This window comes from Kryptolebias marmoratus, linkage group LG11 (genome assembly GCF_001649575.2).
Source record: "Kryptolebias marmoratus isolate JLee-2015 linkage group LG11, ASM164957v2, whole genome shotgun sequence".
Classification (NCBI taxonomy): domain Eukaryota; kingdom Metazoa; phylum Chordata; class Actinopteri; order Cyprinodontiformes; family Rivulidae; genus Kryptolebias; species Kryptolebias marmoratus.
The window spans coordinates 16509608-16531381 of record NC_051440.1 but is presented as its reverse complement, the minus strand read 5'-3'; the positions used below and the strand labels follow the sequence as shown (position 1 = coordinate 16531381).

Genomic DNA, 21774 nt, shown 5'->3' with positions numbered 1-21774 from the left:
CCTGTACTCACGGCTTTTTAATGGCCACACAAACAGAGCACTTAACCCTGATTCTCTGCTCATTTAGTCCAGAGACTAGTCCAAGACAACCGTCCCACACTCTTCTCTGACCCGCTCTCTTGCAATCCGCCTCACCCTTCAACCTTTCCCTCGCCACCTTTGTGCGCCTCATCTTCACTCCATGTGTGAAACTTGTGATGGGGTCGGTCTCAGCCAAGACCACCAAAGCCAGAGCAACAGGCTGGTAGCTCACACTTGAACTGAAGCGCCTGGATCTGGCTGCCCACTGAAGCAGAAGCCGTCGAGGCTTCCTCGAGGCGGTTAGAAAAAGAGACAAAGGGCTGTCAGACAAAAGATTTGGACACTGAATAAGAAAAATTAATTGGAAAGTCAGATGTAAAGAAATTGCATTACTTTAAAACTCATCACCTTACCAAATTTATCATCTCATGGATCCAATAACTTCATCTGGAATCTTCTTTAATTGGTTTTTACACATGAATATCCCTTTCAAGCAGCCATCCACTGAGGACTTTGTCCCTCTATTCAGGCTGTGCCAACTGTCATGTGCTTTACAAAGATCTCTGTGCTGTAGCCCCCTCTATAAAACAGAATGTGTCCTTGGCCTCTGGGCTTTGAAACGAGGAAAGATCTCTGCAGACGAAATGAAGCAGAGGTTGATGTGAACTCTGGAAACGGACAGTCACGAAGCAATAGCTCTTGTGTTTATGAAATGTGCAATAATGAGGCTGTGACAACATCTTAATAAAGTCCATGAAGCAAACAGCTGCGGTTGTCTGCTCATCATTGAGTGTGCTGTACACAGGAAGAAAAAAAGTGCTACAGTGGGTCTGTGAAGCTCAACCACTATCTAAATGTTGAATACAAGTTTAGATAGGCAAGTCTCTCCTGCAGCACCATCACTTTCACACACACACACACAGGCTCTATTCATAGTCCGTGTTGGCAAACGTTTAAAGATGGTTCTAACACTCTGCCTCATCTGTTCACTAAGTGATGGCACTCCAATTAAACCACCTTCTGAAGTGCTTCCTGCTTCAGGACTATGGCTGCCAGTGTCAAATCTCAGTCTGTTGGAAGAAAAAAAGGACAGGAAAGATTAAAATAAAAACAATAGGATGGATGGGGACATTCTGCCAAGTGAACTATGATAAAAGCAGATAGAGCAAGTTTGATTTATATAGTTTTTCTGTTCTAAAACAACGTCTTTACAGAAATTGAAAGAAGAAGAAATATACAGTCTCTTGTGTTTGGCATCATCTTTTAACTATTTGTTGTTTTGCAGCACTTGGGCCAACAGCAGTTGTTTTTAAATGTGCTACATAAATACATTTGATTTGGTTTGAGAAAAGAATCAGGAGGAAAGAGTTGAAAACATTATAACAGAGTTTAGAGTTCGCTATTCATTTTTTTACAGATTTTTTTTTATGGTTACATCATATTTTTTTATAGCTTACACAATGAGAAACTGGATGAGGAGTCTGTTCTTTTACCCTTGCAATGATCGCCCTCTGGTGGTTGACTTAGATTATTGCAACATCAATTGTAATATTCTCCTTTTACCTTCATGTCAGACACAGTAACAGGTTTAATGTCCAGAACTAGAATGATCCACAAAACCTGGTGAAACTGAGATAATTCAATGAATATTTAAACAGTATAAAACCATTTCACCCTCCACTTTCATTCATTTAGTTCATCCTAATAAAGACTTGAGCAGTGTACAATGCTGATTCCATATGACATATATATATATATATATATTATATATATATATATATATTATATATATAATATAATATATATATATATATATATAATATAATATTAATATATATATATATAATATAATATTAATATATATATATATATATATATATATACACAAACAAATTTTACAGAAAAATATAATTTTGAAAGAAATACATCATATTAAAATTATGCTAAACAGCTGGTCTCTGGAAGTACAATATGTCAGGGCACAGAGACATTTTAATAGCTGGCCAAAGTGTTTAACTTTTCATAAAATAGCTTTACCAGCAGGGGGATGTGTAACTAAGAAGTAAAATTCAGACAATAAAAAACAATATTTTAAAGAGATCAGAAATCTATTCTAGCATAATAGGTCAAAACTAAAACTGCCAGGTGGTGTGCAGAATTTGAGAAAATAAAAATAAAAAAAACATTTATACTGTAAATCTAAAGATTTCAACTATGTGACATTCATTGATGAATTGTTTGCCCAGTAAAATGCAAAATGCATGAAATTATTAGAGAAAAATTGGGAATTTTCAGCCTCCAATAAATCAGTCCTGAACTGGAAATCTCTTTAGAGACAGCTCAGATCATTTGAAGTTGGGTTCTTGGAGGAGTTATGAACAATTCATATCCTACCTGTTGTAGATAACTCCTTGAAGGAGCTCAGTTTGGAGAAACTGAGTTTAAGTCTGACCGGATTGATGATATAAAGAGTCTGAAAGGGGCCAAAGACAAAAGTGGATTGTTGCTGTCAAAAAAGCAAACACTAGTTCTTAAATCTTTACATCACGATATGCTTTACATTATGTTATTATTCAGACATATATTTTTATATTACTGCTGAAAATCCATGGACGTGCTACAGCTACCTGCTGCTGCCACTTCTTAAAATTGTAAATTAACAAACAACAGTGTACCAACAATGTAATCCTACTGATCCTTTTTTTTTTTTTTTTTTGGTCTGCTTTCTTTCTAAAACTAAAATAAACACTTTTAAATCCACGATCAGCTCATTTTGGGCAAATTAGTTACCAGAGAGTTCACAACTAAAACATTAAGTGATTAAAAACAATCATATGAAAGTCGCAACGCTGATTTCTCAAAAGGGTTACATGACAACTTAGTCACACTCAGGCTGTTTATACATAAATACTTTTTTTTTATTAGAAGCACAACCTCGACAACATAAATTACCATTTTTATTTACAGCTCTTCAGCAGATCTCATCAGGACAGTAATTTCAACAGAGCTTAAAAAAGAAGAAAAAAATCAAACAGGAAAAATATTATTATTATAGGCCAGAACAAATCAGTCTGCATATTCACCTACAGGACACGGGAACACACCAACCATGGAGATCTGGGTGTCAAAGGAACGTCACACATTAAACAGAGTGAAATAAATACAAACAAAACAGAACACAAGAACTCAAGTAGGTCCTTGTCTCACCCTGAGCTTTTCCAACAACCTTTTCTGATAATAACTGGAGTCAAAAGATGATAGAAGTGTGTGTGGCACACACAAACTCACACACACCTGCTTCACAGTACTATGGCTCTGTTGTACCAAGCTTTAAGGCCACCAAGTAAGAGTGACTTCTTTGAAAATATGCAAGATGTGTATTTTTCTGTGTGTATTTGTTCACACTAATGGTATTCTGGGTACCATAGCACATAATAGGGGCTGCTGGTTAAAGGGCGAGGGGGGGCTGGGGGGTCACCCAGTGGAAAGTGTATTTAGGGTCCAATATCTCCCCTCCCTGCAGCTCACATTCCCACAATTCTAGCTCCACACTAATGCTTTGGATTGAGATGAGTTCAGCTGCACATTTTCATATTTCTCTCCATTACCCTGAAAGCAAAAGCAAAGAACTGATTAAAAAAAAAAAACCACTTTATTATCAAATCGTTCTCTTTGCTGCAGTGATGCGGTCTCACCTTGGATGCTATGGCTTTGAGTTTCCCAAGCAGCGATGGTTTTGTGTACACAACCTCATCCTCCATGTCTCCCTCATTCTCTCCCTCCATCACGGCACAGCTGTCAGCCACTGGCATTTCACACTCCCTATTAGCAGACATAACCAAGCGGGAGTATTTGTACTCCAACCTAGCAGAGAAACAAACAAAGGAATCAATACAGGAAAAGGAAAAAAAAAAAGACGTCCACATAAAAAAAGGTTAAAAAAAAACAACTGATGTGACCTAAAAAAAAAAAAAGACAAGGAAAGAACAAAGGAAGGTGAAGCAAATCAAAGGCGCTCTCTGATACCGTTTGTTCTTCTTCCAAAAGTAGCAGGTGAGGAAGACGAGCAGCACTGCAGTGAAAGTTCCTATCCCTGCGCCAAGCCGGACCCAGTACTCCATCCCCTCACACGCTACTGTTCTCTTCTCCGGCAAGGCCACTCCTCCTATACACAGTTTCGGCTCAGTCCACACGTACAGCATGTCCTGAGGACGAGAGCGTGCATGTAGCATCCAATAAAGATGAACAAGTCAAACAATCATACACTGACCGGTGTGAGGCAGAGCGGTGTGCTTCAAATACAGCCTCCAGCAGGAGCTGAAAGTCTACACATCAGGTATTCCTGTGCTTTACTAAAACACCTAATATGTCCACACACCTGGTGTCCTCCTTTGCAGACTCCCTCTATCAGGTGGTAGTCTCTTTCTGTGCATGTGGGACAAGCTCCTGAGCTCTCCCATAGGAAATCAAAGGTACAGCCATCACATGTTCCTTCAGAGCACTGACTGAAACAACCAAAAAAAAAACAGACTTCGTTTTTTACTTTGTACTTCTTATCAAGCGCTGGCGAAAGTCAAAAGGTAATTACAAGAAGTGACCGTGTGCAGCAAAGGCCAGAGGTGATACCTGGGCACTGAGAGCTCTCCGTTGGTACTCTTATAAGGGTTGCAGCGCAGAGTCACCACTGCACTCCGACCAGACTCACACGATGAAGTCGCCTCCAATGATCTGACAAATATAAATACAGTAAAGTAAACCACTTTCATCAGTATTTTTTTTATATTATTAAAAAAATAAAATACCTGTAGAAGAAGTTGACATCAGGGACTTTCTTTGAATTTTGGGGAAACAGCTCTGGTTTTGCTTTTATTCCTGCAATATTATCATCTACTGTTGCACCTGCAAAAAAGACAATAAAATGAAATAAATTAAATACAAATACAATACACAAGATGCAAGTTCAATCATTCAGTTTTTTTCTGTAACAAGACATTAAAAAGGCCAACATAGCCTTCAAAAACTTTTAATTAACTATATTATTTCTTTCTACCATTTAAAACTCTAAACAGAACTTTCAAAAATAATAAGTTCAGTTATTCTCACTTCCACTGTCTGCATCTTGAGCTCACTTACCAAGAAAAGTGTCAGCTAAGTTAATGGACTGCGAGGAGAGCGCAGTGTGGAATCCTCGACCACTCGCCGGGATTATTGTTGACTGACAGACGAAGCTCCTGACGGCACTGGGCCCTTCGCCTTTCTCTCCCCGGGCACCGGAGATTGACAGGTCCGTCACGTTGTCCGTGCACACCGCCAACTGGCCCTTTAAAAGCGGAAGAAACTAAATGGCAAAGGCATCCCATCTGTGCACTAAAAAAAACAAATATTAAAACAGCAACTTTTTTTCTGCATGTTCCTGTAATTGCTTGTGCACACCTGTTCTCCACACAGACTGATGTTGAACACGTGGAAATACTTGGTTCCTTTGGAGGTAAACTTCGGACTATTCATCAGCGACACCACGGACCCAAGGGAGCTGAAGTCAAAAGTCAGAGTGACGTTGCCGTCCGTGTGGGTGAAGTGACAGTCGCTGTAACAGTGCCTGTGGTCCTGGAAGCACAAATACGTCTCGTGGTCAATTTTCGTGCACAGAACCTCAAAGTGAGAACTAGCTTGCTTTCCCCGTTTGCCTCAACACCAAACCTTGTCACTCTTGCTTGCTGGTCCGCAAGGCGTGCAGGCGTCAGGCCCCGCTGTGGCGTGAGGGACGAGGTACGTGTTGCGTGGACACTCCGTGCACTTGCTGGAGAGTGCGTCGATGTAATGACCAGGCGGGCAGGGTACGCAGGCCGAGCTGGAAGGCTGGGTGCTGAGGGCGCAGGCCCGGCAGCTAGAGGACACACCGTCCAGCGCGTTGGTGACTGTGATGGAGTAGATGCGTGCCACGTCGTTGACGTACCAACGTACCTGAAAAAGCAAGACAGTCGACTCAGTTTACCACATTTTGTCTGCCAAAACTTCAGCTACTTGCAGTATACAAAATTTAGTTAGTGAATTTCCTACGTTGCAGCAAAATTAGTGATTTAAACAAAATTAAGCTGCACCGGCATCTGGTTGCTCTTATTTCTTCATTGTTCACACAATATGCAAGGTAATGTGTGTTCACGAGGGTGAAGTGGTTTTAGTTAGACCTTTCAAAAGTTACCTTTAAAACCAAGCAGTGGGGAGAGTTTTATGTACCTAGTGTGGAATCGTTTAAAGGAAACACTGAAGGTCTATGAAGAAGTCATAACAGCATCCGATCTGGCAAATTGTTTGTTAATAGTTGGACACGGAAAATGTCTACTGACTTAAGGTTAGCAATTTGCCTTGAAACCTTGTACAGTTTGAGTCACTGTTAGCCAAGTTACTGATTTCCTCTGACACGATAAAATTCAAGCTTTTTTATTATTTAAAAAATTGCTAGAATAATTCAAAATTCATTATTCCGTTCATGGTGGCAAACAGTTCTGGCTGCAAAACAGATCCACATCATGATAGTAACACCACCGTGTTTTACAGATAAGACAGGGTTCTTATGCTGTGTGTGGGAGTTTTCCTCTCCAACCATTAATCTTCTCTTTTACGCTACAGTGTTTTATTTTTCTCAATAAAACCTTTCCATCAACTATCTGGCTTGTCCAATTTCCATCAAACAGCATAAAAGGCACCAATATATTTTGATGTGGAATAGCCGTTTGTTTCTCCTCAAATCAACATTTTAGTTATTTTTATTTTCCTGACAGTTTACTCATTAAACTTAGACAATGTGAGAGACGCTATATATTACTAAAAATAGTTAGTCTAATATATTTTATGGACTATTATACACATGTTGGAAAGGTCACAATTTATACCCAGTCTGTCCCTCAAACTTAAGCAATGCTGTAAGAGCAAAAGAAATATATAAAATAAAAAACAGACCGCAGAACCAATTCACACACAGTAACTGAAGGAATGTTATTGTACGTAAATTTTACTTTGTTGTGGACGTAATGTAATGTATGGAGGTAAAATTATCTTACTTAACCCCTGCACAAATTTAAATCTGCGTGAAAGTATGCGCTCATGCTTACGTCTGAAGGTTGGTTAGTCCTCTGGAAAGCCCATGTGTAGGAAACCGAAGCATTTTTTGTCATGACGTGTGTGTAGGTCTGTCGCTTGTTTGTTTTCTCCCATGACTGCACCACCGTGGTACTCGTTCTATTGACATCCTAAAACACACAATCAACCAATTACTTCTCCAGAACACTTCCGTTGTAATACACGGCGGACAAGCCCGGAGCTGTTCTCACCATCATGAAGTAAAGCTCACAGTCAGTCGTGCACACGGTTTCAAACTCAAACGTGATGCGACCAAATTCTGTCACTGACTGGCTTGACACTGAAGTAGGCAGCCTGGTGACGGACCCAGACAGAGAAAACCTGGATTAATCCCAGGACAAAGCAATGGACAGCTCAGTAACAAGACAGAAACACAGCAGGCGTGTACTTACTTGAAGCCAAGAACGTGAATGTTGAGGATGAGGTAATCGTTGTCAGAACTTCCTGCTCCACTATGAATATATTCTCCTGCTACCTCCCAACCTAAAGAGAACAGCATCAGGGATTCATTTATCTAATCTGTTTGAGGAGCAAACACACTAAAGTCATAACTGGATGATCAGTTTATATAAGAAGAAAAACTTCACGTCGACTCTACTGTCCAAAAAAAAAAAAAAAAAAGAAAATGAACACCGTCATCTCTGTGCCGCCGGTGATGCCATTTTTTTATGAACAAAAGATGCTAAATCAACATGAACTGAAAGAACTGCTGATACAGAGAAGTATAGAAAAACCTATCTGAGGTGGAGGTGTGCTGCATTCAATGCAGACAGTTCTGTTTTATATGTCCTCAGCTTTTAGCGACCTTTTTGCAGTGACATCCTTTGAAAAGGAGTTTAAAAGCAGCATTGTGTGCAATGCAAACAATACTGCCATTATTAGCCACGAAATGGAACTGGACACTGGGACTGAAAACAAAGAAAAACTGGTCAACACCATAGACAGGTTTTGTTTTGGTTTTTTGTTTCCTCCACAGAAAATGAAGCTGTTTTTTCAGTGTTAACAAGGTACTCTAGCAAGCTGCTAATATCTGCTAATTTAGTTGTGTTTTTTAATTGACTCATATTTACTATTTTGACTGATGCAGTATTTGACAAACTATCCACCATATTTTATCAAGCAAGTTTGGCTAGCTGCTAATATCTGCTTATTATCTGCAATCGTATTACCTTTTATTGTGCTAAAACTGATCAAATTTATTTCCCAAAATATAAGCCAGGGAAAAAAAAAGGGGGGGATGTAAACATTGTGCTGGACTACCCACCGTTCATTTTGTCACATTTGGAGTTGCCCACATTAAAACAGGAGGTCTTCATGTTAGAAGGAAGTACGTTCCACCATTTATACTCATAACCCAAGATGGGCTCAGTACCTGCTGGACACCTCTGACATGCTGGGAAATAAACACCACAAATCAAACACTGCATGACACAAAAAGAAAGAGCAAAGGACGGGGGAACTTTAGGGAGAAAAATACAATAAATCAGAAGAGTTTTCAGTACGTTTCATGCCATCAGAGTACGTCCCGGGTGGGCAAGGGGAGCAGGTGGCCGTGTCATTGTTATAAAAACCCGGATTACAGGGCGGACACGGCTCACGGTCACCGCTCTGAGGCAACGTTTCAGCTCCAGGGACGCCCTCGAGACAGATCTTTGGTTCGATCCACTTATATATGACCTGCGTCTGAAATTACACAAAGATGGAAATTACAAACTCTGACTGCACGGCGAGGCTGGTCGACATGCTTGAAAGATGACAGATTTTTTTCCCCTCACCTTGCCTTCAAGGTCACAGGCTGTGTGAATTTGGAAATAGTCCTTTTTGGAACAGGGAGGTCTTTTCTTACACGCCGCCGATCCCTCTTCTGAAAAGCGAAATGTTGTAATTACGCCAGGACAGTTGCTCCATTTGCAAAGACAGATTCAAAAGGAACAATCTGATACCGCAACAATTTTATGACTTGCCCTAAAGATAGTACGATGCTTAAAGTTCTAAAATAAATCAAACCAGAGATTCTGCTGCGTTTCTGTCTGGCTTTAAACATCAGATGAACACTTACGCAGCTCCTCACTGACAAATAAGCAGTTCTGAAGATTTTAAGAGTATTTTTACATTTCATAATATCCCAATAAATCATTTTAAAATACTGTTCACTCAGCCTGTACTCACAAGGTTATTACAAAGAATGCCTATGTAAGTGAATTTTTGTAATACTTCAAACTAAAATTCTAATAAACTTTTTTTAAAAACTGAGATGTTTTTATTACAGTCAAGTAAAGCAAAATTGATGCCTGAACTCCCACTTAAACCTGGTCTTGAACACTTGGTGCTTTGCATGTGGAAATATTTTTAGATCCCTTTTCAAAAATGTATCAAGATGAAAGCTCACAGGAATACTTTCGCCATCATACGCGAAAGCCAAGTACAGAAAACAAAAGCAATAAGAGCTGCAAACTCAGCTAAAACCTAAAACTCCCTTGTGATCACAAATTTGTTGTTTTAAAATAACCAGTTTAACCAATGCGGCGTCAAATATCACAAGGTTTCTTGAAATCCTTATAAGATGCGTTCTGCGCCTCTAAGCAGCAACAGAAGTAATTAGGCTGCATTAAATAATGCAATGCGGTTTCTTGGTGTAGTTTCTGGGATTCTGCATAAATTTAAACAGGCACATACAACACACCTGCGAACTGAGTGGTGGTGTTGCAGGCGGTGCAGGAACTGGCTCCGTGGCCCGAGTGGGTGTCCCGAGGACAGGGTTCACACGTGGAGGAGCCGGGAACCCGGCTAAATGTCCCGGGCTTACAAGGAAAGCATTCTGATGTGTAGGCAACACCTAGACGGAGGAGGGGGGGAGAAAAAAGATGTGTTTAATCTGGTTTTTTTGAACTATTATTATTTCTCCACGATAAGACAAAACAAAACATGTGACTGACCTTCAATCTGAATGTTTTTCAGCAGAACGGGCTTCACCACTTTGGTCTCCAGAACACCTCCAGTCCTCCAGTACAAAATGTTGGTGCCAGATTTCAAGTTCACCTAAAATACATAATGTGTTGCTGCATCATCAGTTTGGCATGAATGAACACGGCAAGGGCAGCTGCAAACAAGGAATGTCCTAGATTTCTTTAATGCATCTTTAATTGATTTTAAAAAATGATAATTGAAATAAAATTACTATAGGAAATCAGTTCAAATCCTGCATTTATATACATAAGCTGAAATTGCACTAAAACTATTGTGAGGCCTGGACTGTTATTACCCTAATCTAATTGACATGTTAAAAAAAATCAATTACGAAATGCAATGCTGCCTTGAGTCACATAATTTGCAGATTGACTTAACAAAGAGAAGGAATTCATCTACTATTTCAATGGAAAAAAGGCCAAAAAAGTATTTTCAGTTTATATTTATAAGCATAAAATAGACAAAAGAGCTTAAATCAACTCAACAACATTCACATAGACTGCTTAAACTCCTCACAGCTTTAATTTATTGGTTTGTTTGTTTGATTGATTTTATTATATAAACAAACAACTTGTTTAAATGATCTACCTAAAGAAAAAAAAAAAACACAATTTTCTACCTGCAAAATTAATGGCTCACCAATTCCAGCATCATCCTGTGTGCTAAGAGCCTTCCCGCCCGCACCCACCCACTGTTTGCAGCTCAATGCATTTATTTTGGACGACCGAGGCCAGTTGCCAAAGACCCGTCCTTTCTGCCTAAAATTCATCATACAGAGTGAAACGTTTACCGTGTGGGTTGCCCACTCTCCGTGATTGGTGAGCTTTAGCCATTTGGTATCGGCAGACTGATCCATCTCCTGACACTGATCATTCTGGATCTAAACACAAAAAAGTAAAATGCTGCAGATGAAACTCTTACATCTTTGCGGTGGTGTTCATTGGCTACATTATATATTAAAAATCCATAACGCTGATGAGACTTTTTCGACTCTGCAAGTTTTTTTTTTGCACGTTAAAGCAACTTTCTCAGGACATTACATTGGCCTGAAGTGTAAAAGATACTCACGAAGAACTCAAACGCCAGATTGTTGTCCGGATATTGATACTCAAAGCTGACAGAGCCTTGTTTCTTCAAATGAACAGCATAGATGAGAGAGACCGTGCACTCGTCCCTGTTGGACTCCAGATAGTTTCCCTGAGGCACCCAAGAAGAACTGTAAAAAAAAAAAAAAAAAGGAGTTGGTAAATAAAAATATGTCATATAATTTACAAACAGATTCCTTGTTCTTACTCGGTTACCTGTTGCAGGTAAGTTGGGCATCTCTATGGGGGTCACTCCCCAGGGAGGTTGCCATGGTGCTGAATCCAGTAGGCATGCTGTCCCATTGGTCGAAGCGTATTCCGCTGCCGAGGGAGTAGCTTCCAGCTGCGCACTGGGTGCACTCCTGAGCCGACATCTCCAGGAACTCCCCAGCTTTGCATGAGAAGGCTGAGGGACACAATGGAGGACAGACAGGGGAGGGACAGAGGAATAACAGTAAACCGAACAAGCTATTTTCGACCCTTTTCCCTCACATTCTGCTGCGCTGAAATTAAATGTGACAGGCTAAAGCTGACACACAATGAGTCAAATCACTGCTGCTTTCGGTACAGTGCAGCGCCAGTAATAAAGGAGCTTAATCCTTACATCCTGTTTCACACTGTGTCTGTCTCTGCACTTTTTCCCAACCAGCCGTTGTGTCTTTATATTTTCCAGTGCTTGACAATGTCAGCTTTTCCTCATACCTGAGCTGTCTGACTGCCACAACAATGCTTCTCTGCACTTCAAGGAAGTCAACTATTTCAAAGCAGATTGAGCAGAAGAAAGGTATCCGGTAGTCCAGATCGTGTGAAAGCCCTTGTACACGAGCGTAACTATTTAAAACAGTGACAACATTTTTTTCTCATGACAATTAGGGTAACCAATAAGGGCTCTTGTACTAGAATGTGGTAAAACAAACAAATCTTTTTGATATTCTGTCACAGATAAATGCTTCACTTCTGATGAAAAGTCCAGATTTGAGTGTTTCTCTTGAAGTCTGACCAGGGAGATGGAGGGAACAAAAGCAACAAAACGTGACGACAGCAACAGTTTACCAGTTCACAGCTGCAGGATATGAACTACGCAAACAGACACATATTTTCCATTTTGCGCACTTTATACAAATGAAAAAACATCCAGTCCGGAAAACATCTGCTGTCAATTAAAATTCAGAAGAAAGTGCAGGTGCAGCGTCAACTTTGGATGACGTTAGCAGATTTCATCAGTAATAATTTCAGCTCAGACTTTTAGTGGGGTTGTTTACGGTCACTGGGCAAACTGGTTATAATGGGTCCAACGACAAAAAAAAAAAAAAAAACACGTATTACCACTTTGCACAACATCAGCATACTTTACGTCGATAAAATCTGTCCTTCTCACCTCACTGAGATAACGTGGTAAGCAGTGTTTCAGATTTCTCTGAAGACACCCGCTAAACAAACACAAAGAAGTGAACACTCTCTGGCACGCACCTTTTACAAAGAAGATCTGAAAAACCACCAGAATATACAACATAAAGAATGTGCACACTAGACACACGGTTGATTCAAAAGCACCACACTTAATGTCTTTTTACCTCTAGAGACTGGAAATTTCTGTGGACATTTACATTTTTACTGGTAAACAATCGTGCAGTCTGGAGTCACCAAAACCTCCCTATTCCCTGACCTTATAACAGACAGAAATATCAAATGTGCTCAAATGTGACTAGCCTGTAGCATCAGCTCGGAGCCTGGTGAAAGACTGACTTTCCTTCACCACACCTTTGTGAACGCAGTGATGTCCAACTTACTGCACTCTGTGCCTCGCACTGGCTCCGGTAGTCCAGCGCAGGTCCCGGGCCTCTGCGGGATGGCCACCCTCCACCGAGATCCTGTGCTGTCACACTCCGTGTATTCATAGTAGTACTCCGTCTGCCAAACAAGCACAAAACATCTGCATAAGAAATCAGCGGCGACAGCGGGCTTGGTGACAAACGGGATCAAACGCAGACCAGAGGCAGGTCAGGAAACATATCACGGTGAGGGGGTCTCCACCCAAAAAGCATGCCAGTGAGTCATCGCCAAGTGAAGCCTTGGCAAATAAGGGCAGGCCAAACAGAAGCACTGCTGCATTCACAACCAACCAACACCGATATCACTTTCCACATCCACTTAACTCGGGCTCACAAAGCAAGAGTGCCTACTCCGGTGTTATCTCTCAACCTCTGACCGCTCTTTGGGCCTGAACACATAACATACCATCTCCATGGAGATGGCAGCAGGAACAATGGCAACAGTGGACTGCTGATTAAAAAAAAAAAAGGGAGAGTCATTTTACCAGCAGCGTTTGCCACTTCAGCAGAAACGCGCAGACAATTGATTGTTGAATGTAATAGTTAGGGCATATTATGTAAAACCCATTAGCTAATTTGATAATTTGTCATCCTCTCAAGTTGCCATTCAAAAGCCATATGTGGGCCTTAAAAGGAGGGCGTTACAGTAATCTCTGTGTCAGTGTGAAAGCATAAAATTGAGGAATGCTATTCTTCTATCTTGTGGCCTCTTCGTGCTGCCAGCCTCTTCTGGGGAGGTGTTGAGCTGAGCCAGAGCCCTGGGAAGGAAAAGGCCAGTCGGTGCAGGAAGCTGATAAGAGCCCGAGCAGCTCCGAGGGGGTGAACTCCAACAAGCAACCAGAGCTCATCATCACAGATTCAGCAACTCTTTGGGAGCCGGTTTCAAGTGCGCTGCAAACCGCAACGACGAGGAAGCCACTTCCAACACAATTAAACCCACCCGGAAATGTGTCATCATTTTTTAATCGTATTTGTTCAGCATTAGGACTCGGCGTGCGTAGCCACAACAACTGGCCGACGGGTTTGTTGTTGCATTTCGTGCCCCTCCTTTAAATGCCAGCTTTTATTACCAGCGATAAACGCCAAGGATGGAGTGTTTTGCTCACCTCACTACACTGCTGCTGTCCTTCGGCTCCCTCAGTCATCCTGAGAGTGGAGAGGATGAGAGCGCATCGGGCAACGAACCAAGCCGAGGACCGCATTGTGGATCACCTAGGGAAGCGGAGAACAAATTATTTTTTTTTAAAAAAAGCTAACCTCTATCTAGTTGGATGCTCTGTATCATAAACTTGACTTCAATGAACACTTGTTCAGCCCGGAACTCGACACCTGCTTCTGTCGCCTCTTGCTGATATATTGCTTCCCGGCCTCTCCACCTGCGATTATCCTCAGATTGTGTGCGCTTCAGGAGCTCGCGCTCGACACAAACAAGCTAGGCTAAACGGAACGCCGCTTCCGCTAACGTGTTTTTCAGAATAATGGTTCATGTGAACATTAAAAGCTCAATACTCTGAGTTAATGATGTGTTATTTCTGCCATCATTTAATACAATAAAGATTTTATACACATGTGCCAATTTGAAAAAAAAATCCCAGCACTGTTTATGCAGATATATAGTTTTATGATTTTAGTTTGAAGGTAGGCTAATCACGGGACTGGTTTCCGGTAAGAAAGTGCAAACTTGATTCCGCGCTCATAATTGTTGCCTGTTGCTGTCTTCAATTTTATTAAGCTTAGTAAAATAATAAGATAATTCAATTGAAATTTGCCTGCACCATATTTCTGCTGCTTTGACACCGAACTCTCTTCTTTTGGACGCTACCTGAATGCTCGACTGTGCAGTGCACCTGAATGGCCGACAGAGGGCGGAAGAGTCCCTCAACAAAACAGCTAAGAGGGGTTTATGTGATGTACAGACTGTTCCTGTGTCAAAATATATTCGCATGTAGCTTCCGAATTGCGTTTGAATTGTATTTTCCCGGAAAAGGTACTAAAAATAGATACAGGTATTTATTATGCTGCTTTAAATATCTTAATACCAGACTTACATTTAGGGTAGCTGTGGGATAATGCTGGAGAACAACGTTTCACTGTAATTCTTTTATATAGACTTGAAAATATATCTTGTTTGCCAAATTAACTTATGTATTAATCATAATAAATAAGCAAATAAGAGATAAAATGTGCTAATATTACACAAATAAACGCCAATAGTGAAGCTTCAACTTAATGTGCAACAACTGAACCTAAAACCTTAGTTTTGTAGATCGTATTTAGATCCATTGAGTTTAAATTTGTAATGTTTGTACTTACAGAGTTGTAGCTGCCTTTACAAGGTTGACTGAAAACAGTATCTCTGTTTACATCTTGGAACAAGAAGGTTCATGCATGTTTCATAATAACACGCCGGTTCAGCTTGTCTGGTTGTGCTGCACCAACAACACTGAGCTGCTGAAACAAATCCTGAGAGGCAGCTCTGTCCGTCCTCATCAACTGGTTATTCAAATCAAGAACTTAGTTTGTCTAAGGACTTGAAGAAACCCAGCAAGTTGTAATTCTTTCAGTGGCAATACTTCATGATTAAACATGAGTTAGGTAAAAACCTTCATTTACTTGATAAAAAGGAATGAATAATTATGGCCGACTGTGGGTTGACATTCAGTTACACTGGAAAGTAGTGAACCGAAAGCAGCTTAGGGAGGTTTTAGTGCAGATGATTGATGACTTTTGAGTTTAGTTTGAAGGACTGTTCAGTGATGTGCATTCTGTAACACTTACTGTCAAGCTAAAGAAATGGCTCTGGACCAAGAGTTTCTGGCTGTCCTGCTCAGCTTTATGACTCTCAGAAGCCAAAGTGCCTTTGAGCCAGGCACCTTCAGTCTCTCCCTGACTGATATGCCCAAGGTTTTCCGTTGCTCTAAGACTGTGTTCTTGACTTGCTTAAATGCTGAGGTTCCAGTGGGTTTTTTTTTTAAAACAAAACATGACAAATTAGGAAATCTTTCACTGTATTGCGGTCTTCAAAGTTGCATGAAATTCTCTTTGTTCATCCAGACGTTATGCAGCTAAAAGGAATGGGTTGGAAACTTGACACTCCGAGGGGTTTGTCGTCTCGGGTTTTGATTTTATCTGTAAAATGATATGAATGCACACTAAACTTCAAACGTTTTGTTCATAATTTTTATTTTAAAAACTGCCATGCCTGTGCTATCACGAAATGTAAATTTTTTGCATATTTAGTCCATAATATAATAAACATATTCACGTTTAATTATGAATTGAAACATAAGCTAAATAGTATAATAAGTTATTTGCAGATAGGAAACATATTTACAGCTCATTTTACCCCAAAATCACATGACTCAGCAACAATTTCTTTGCATGTATTGTGCAGTATACTTGTGTTTTCTTTAAGCCTATAAGGGCTGAGTCTCCATCACAACTAGAGACGATGCTCTGGCAGATTAATAGGACTTAATGCAAAGAAACAACAAATATTCTCTCTATATATATCATTCCATAATGAGTCATAATAATATCTGGTTGGCTATCTTATTAAAAATGCATATAAACCAGTTGGCCAGGCTCGATAAAGAATTGATGCAGTGCAATTGTATGAATATTTAAGTAGCCGTCATCCAAAGGCAGCTGCAGTTCTCCTGCCTCAGTCTTTCTGCGAGGAGTGATGCCGGTCCATCTATCTGCCTCCACCTCGCTCTCTCTCAGTGCTCCTTTCTCTTTATCATCTGAGGCCTATCACTTACAGTGTCCGACTGTAACCCGAGCTCTCATCTTCAACCATCTGTAACGCTCCTGCAACCTTTACACCCCAGGCCACTGCTCCGTGATCAGGTGGGTTCATTAATTAATGCTGGGGAAGTGTAGGGCAGGTTTATTAGTAACCGACCCTGAATCAGATGGTAACCAGAGTCCAGCTTGAACAGCGTGGCCCAAGGGCCGGCCTCCAAACCCACAAAGGACCGGGGGACTACCTGGCAGGGTAATGAGACACCCAGAGGCGAACACATAAAAACCTCAAGGCATTCGGTGTGTGCAGGTCGTCAGGAAGACGAGGGATGCTGAAGAGCAGAGGAAAGACAGATCATCAACCATTCGACACTGAAAAAGCTGTTTGGGTTACTGGACAGCAGCTTCACTTGAGATTTTCTATTTTTAAGACAGAAATTAAGCCCTGATCTTCAAAAAAAAAAAAATAGAACACATTTATTTGGCTTGTTTTTCTGCTGGAAAACTATGACTTTTGTAACATGAGCCACTGAGGACATTTGTTGTCAAGAATGTAGGTATTTTAGGTCTTTTCTAGTTCTTAAATAGGTTTGTCTTTGTTGGACAAAGATATATAAAATTAACTATTTGAGGTTCTCCATAAATGACTCCTTAATGTCAGTGTCAGCAGGATTTACCGTACTGTCTCTCATGGTCATTTCTCATTCTGCAAGCATGCATGGACTTCCTTGCTCCTCTCTAGGCCACTGCTTTGGCAGCCTGTCTGACGTTAACACCGACTCAGCTCCCTCTATGGAGTCAAACAGCTCCACGAACAACGGGAACAACAAGGGACTTCCAGCAGCAGAGCCAGTTTTATCCCAGCCAGAAGTCCCGCCAGGCAGCCTGCGGAAAGGGCAGCACGAACAGGCCGCGAGGACGTCCAGCTGTGTCTCCTCACACTCCACAAGAAGCGGGGACCTAAATGACACCAACTCAAACTGCATCATGCAGGGCAAACATGAAGACTTGTGCTTGGAGGCTCCTCCACCCTGCAATAACCTCTCGGAGAACTCAGAAGATGAGCTGGAGTCTGAGTGTAGCCCAGAGCTGGAGCAGAAGTATCCTCGAATCCCCAGACCCTCCATAATAATCAGACAACCAGAGGTAAGACAGCTGTCTTTATTTGGCATCAGTTACTCACTATAGTTAAGTCTTATTTTTAATTATATCATTTGACTTTAATCATTTGAACACAGGCTTTTCACCCTTTTTCTGTGTGTAATCCAACATATAACCACTAGGTGGCACGTGAAGCCCAAGTAAAGTTCTTTGTCCCATTAAAGAGGATGTTTTACAGTGACATCTTTCTCTGAGGGAGAAAAGCTCATCATTTCTCATCAGAGTGATTTTTTTTATTAATGGATTGGTGAACTCAAACTAAAAGTCAAACCACTGTATGCACACACACACACACACATCTTGTGGTTAGAGTGCTCAGTGAATGTGGATAGGATGTCAGTGAAATGTGTCCTGAGCTCTTGTTCAACATGATCTGTGTTTCCTGATCTCTCTGAAAGTGTGTCCGTGTACATGTGTGTGTTTGGTTACGTGCGCTGTTTGAATTGCTATTTAGTTTATATTTTACAAATAAATAAATAAATGAATAAACAAAACAAGAAATTTGGCAGAATTCATCAGAAGCAATTGATATGAATGCTTCATGATGTATGCATAAAAGTAAAGCGTTCAGAAGACCAGTGTTACAAACCACATCAACATTTTACAAAATTATAAAACAAAAACAAGACAATAAAAGTTCCAACAATAATTTAAAAAAAAAAAAACAACAACAAAAAAAAAATCTGCTTTTCGGAAACACAATGAACACATGAACGTTTCTGAAGGCAAAGTGCCCAAAACAAAACAAGTTGCAACTTTTTTTTTAAACTAAAATACAAAAACAAATTAATAGAAATCTTCCTGTTCCTTTTGAACACGCAAAGATAATATTTTAGTTTATTATTATTAGTTTGCTGGAGTTTTTTGTTCTTCCTGAACTCATTCTAGTAAAACATTCAGTTGTAGTAGTTGCAGCATCTTTGTGAAATCTGGACTCCCTTTTTCGTCGTCTAGTTTTGCTCTTCAGGACGATTCTGACTTTCTCCACTAGAGGCTCCTCGTTGCTCCAAGAGGAGGACGCCCCATCCTGTGACCTCTGTCCTCAGGCTCTGATCAATAAGGCTGATCAACACAGGGAGCTCCAGAAGAATGAGAGGCAGGCCCGGCAGGGTTTAAAGAAAATCCTGGAGTCTAATCTCTTTCTCATTCAAAGGGATGCATCTCATCAGCTGATGTGTGGACATCTGTTTGACTGATCTTCTTAGATCAGGGTGTTATTTCGATACAGTCTGAGTTCAGAAATATGCTGCGAACACGAGGTTTATTTTGTGTGACGCTGAGGCTCAACTGATAGGAGAGTTTTCAGCTTCGTTGCCGATGTAGCTGAAGCAAATGTAACCACGGATGAACAGTTTATATATAGAAAAAAGGAACTTCTGACTGGATCAGCCTAAAAATAAAGCCAAGCACACATCAGCCAACAGCTGGCTACGGTTTCTCAGGTCTTAGCCTGTAAATTGTTAGGTTCTCACTTTCTGCGGAAACAGGAAAGAGGGTTCTCAGTTATTACCTAACAAAACAAATCATTATCGTGTGCAACACCCATAGTTCCTTCCTCTTAGTTTTGTCTCAAAGGCCGATGCGCTGACTTTGACACAAACGTGATCTGACCACATGCATCTCTTTTTTTATCAGCTGACTCTCAGCCCAAAGCTTTGCTGTCTCCACCCTCAAGGCCCAAATTAATGCCCAATCTGTCACACAGCTCAAGGGAGTGAATGTGACAATGACATCATTTAATAATGTGAATGGGGGAAAAAAAAGCAAAGAAATGTGTGTGTGTGTGACTATCAGAGGGTGTTTTGTTGAGCTACCATAGCCCAGTCCAGCATATCATTATCAGGCAAGTTTTTTTTTGTTCAGACTTCTAACTTAAGACGTGTAACTTTGATCCGCTGGGCCTGAAGGCTTTATCTTTGTTTGTGTGACCATATCAGTGAATCATAAATCCTCTGCAGCTTTCGTCCTTCTACCCCTCACTTCGAACCGGACAGGTTTATGGGACACTTCCTCTATCTAAATCCTTCTGCTCTTACATGAGCTTTTGTTTAGCACATGTAACAATCTTTATTTTTTTAGGGCTGGCCTAGAAGGTCTCACACACATAAACATTGCCACACTCATTCATAAAGAACTACTAAACTCAAGTGTTAGAAACATGGAGGTGTTGGTTTGAATAAAAGCTGCCTATCACGATGACTGTATGTTCCAAGCTACTAACCAAGGTTAGATGGTGACTAAAGCATTGCATTTGCCATAAAAAAAACATTTAATGCACATAAATTAGTAAAATGATGTGAAAAGTGCAACATTTTGCTTGACAAGTCTTTGCAAATTTGACTATTTTGGGGTGTTTCCCGCAACAGTGCTGCCTGTCACAGAAATGTAAATCATCATTGCCATAGGCTCTGATTCAAACACCATCAGGAGGTTAGAAATGAAGTGAATCTGATGACACAAAACAAAAGAAAGAATCACTGTGGGCTTTTTCAGGTTTCATTGTTCATGTGGCTCTAACGACAAGCTGTAAATACTGGATGTGCTCCTCCTTCGTGCATAAGCACATAACCAACAACATGAACAGATAAACAATTTTACCACAGAATAATAATAAAATGAACTGCTGTATGACAATTACACCCAAAAATCCACACCGAACGACCTCAAAAGGTCCGAGTAGACGGCTTTACTCCAGCCCAGACAGTCCTTAGTTATGAATTATTTCAAATCTGTGAATAGACCTCATAAAAGCAGTGCAAGCAACATGAAGTCATTTGCATAATGAATTTAGGAGCGTTATAATGTCATTGATTTGTTATGGAAATTAACTCATCTTAGTTATGGCTCTATACAAGGCAAGAAATTTAATCCCAAGTTACTGAAACATTTTGCATGGTATTGTACAAAAACATCAGACACTCTTTTTTTTAACACATAATTTGACAGTATATTAAAGGGAGCCAAACTCAAATTCAGTTGGTTATTGGTTATATTGTTATGTTAATATCCAAGCTGTTTATTATTGTGACTCATTATCACCTTAAATTTTGCAGCTTAGAAGAAAATTGATTATGGAAATCCAGTGAATCTTTAAACTAAACGTGACAACTCTGTGTGTGTAAAAGTGGCCTTTGTGTCACTGTGTGTAGCTGCTTTTGTTTTTTTTCCTCAAACTCTCTGAGGCATGGACAATTTCACATGTAAGCGGTCATGTCCATGAGACGAATGTGTTTGTTATCCAGGGATGACCTCACAATGACTGACAGTATCCCTTTGTGCTCTGTTCCCACACACTCCCGTCAGGAATCGGAACTCCAGGAAGCCAAGTCTGACAGGTCGGACAACAGGGAGACAGAGGATGGAGGGTTATCAGGTATGGAAAACAATACAGGCTTCTTCCGTTGTACGTTCAGCTCCCGGCTCCACGTTGCCCAGGATGAAGTTGTTTGGTTCAGATTTAAAAATGGCAAAAGTTCTAGTTTCCCTGCTCCTGTTGATGGAAACTCTGATTTTTATGAGGAGTGAAATGATGGAGGAAAATAATGGGGTTCACGCAGTTATGCTCCCAGTGGGTCAACATGTAATTATGGAAGAATTTTTTATTTTTTTTTCTGCTCTGTGAGTTTCCAGTTTATGAAAGATCAGGGAAAACTCTCTTTGTCTGTGTGTAGTAAATACCGGTCCAGAGGAGCAGCTGCGGGTATGATTTCGTGTGTGTTTGCGTGGACATCCTCTCACCTTGCCAGGATGTCTGAGAGGAGTTCGGTGCTGGCGGTTACCTTGGCGATGAGCCTTGGGTCAAAGCAGTGGGGGTGGAGGAC

The 21774-nt window shown here is 40.6% G+C and overlaps 1 protein-coding gene across 1 annotated transcript; it reads right to left on the bottom strand.

Annotated features, from left to right (window-relative positions):
* Positions 1-2719: 2719 nt before the first annotated feature.
* elapor2a (endosome-lysosome associated apoptosis and autophagy regulator family member 2a) lies at positions 2720-14496 on the bottom strand. The gene is made up of 23 exons (XM_017405924.3): positions 14375-14496; positions 14152-14257; positions 13004-13124; positions 11430-11619; positions 11197-11344; positions 10919-11008; positions 10098-10200; positions 9845-9997; positions 8937-9025; positions 8664-8844; positions 8426-8554; positions 7554-7644; positions 7353-7455; positions 7134-7271; positions 5722-5985; positions 5455-5628; positions 5155-5341; positions 4824-4920; positions 4648-4749; positions 4400-4526; positions 4048-4226; positions 3717-3885; positions 2720-3630 (listed from the first exon to the last, which is right to left on the bottom strand). The coding sequence occupies exons 2-23, from the start codon at positions 14245-14247 to the stop codon at positions 3562-3564; spliced, it is 3000 nt and encodes a 999-aa protein (XP_017261413.1). The 5' UTR covers positions 14248-14257; positions 14375-14496; the 3' UTR covers positions 2720-3561.
* Positions 14497-21774: the final 7278 nt, after the last annotated feature.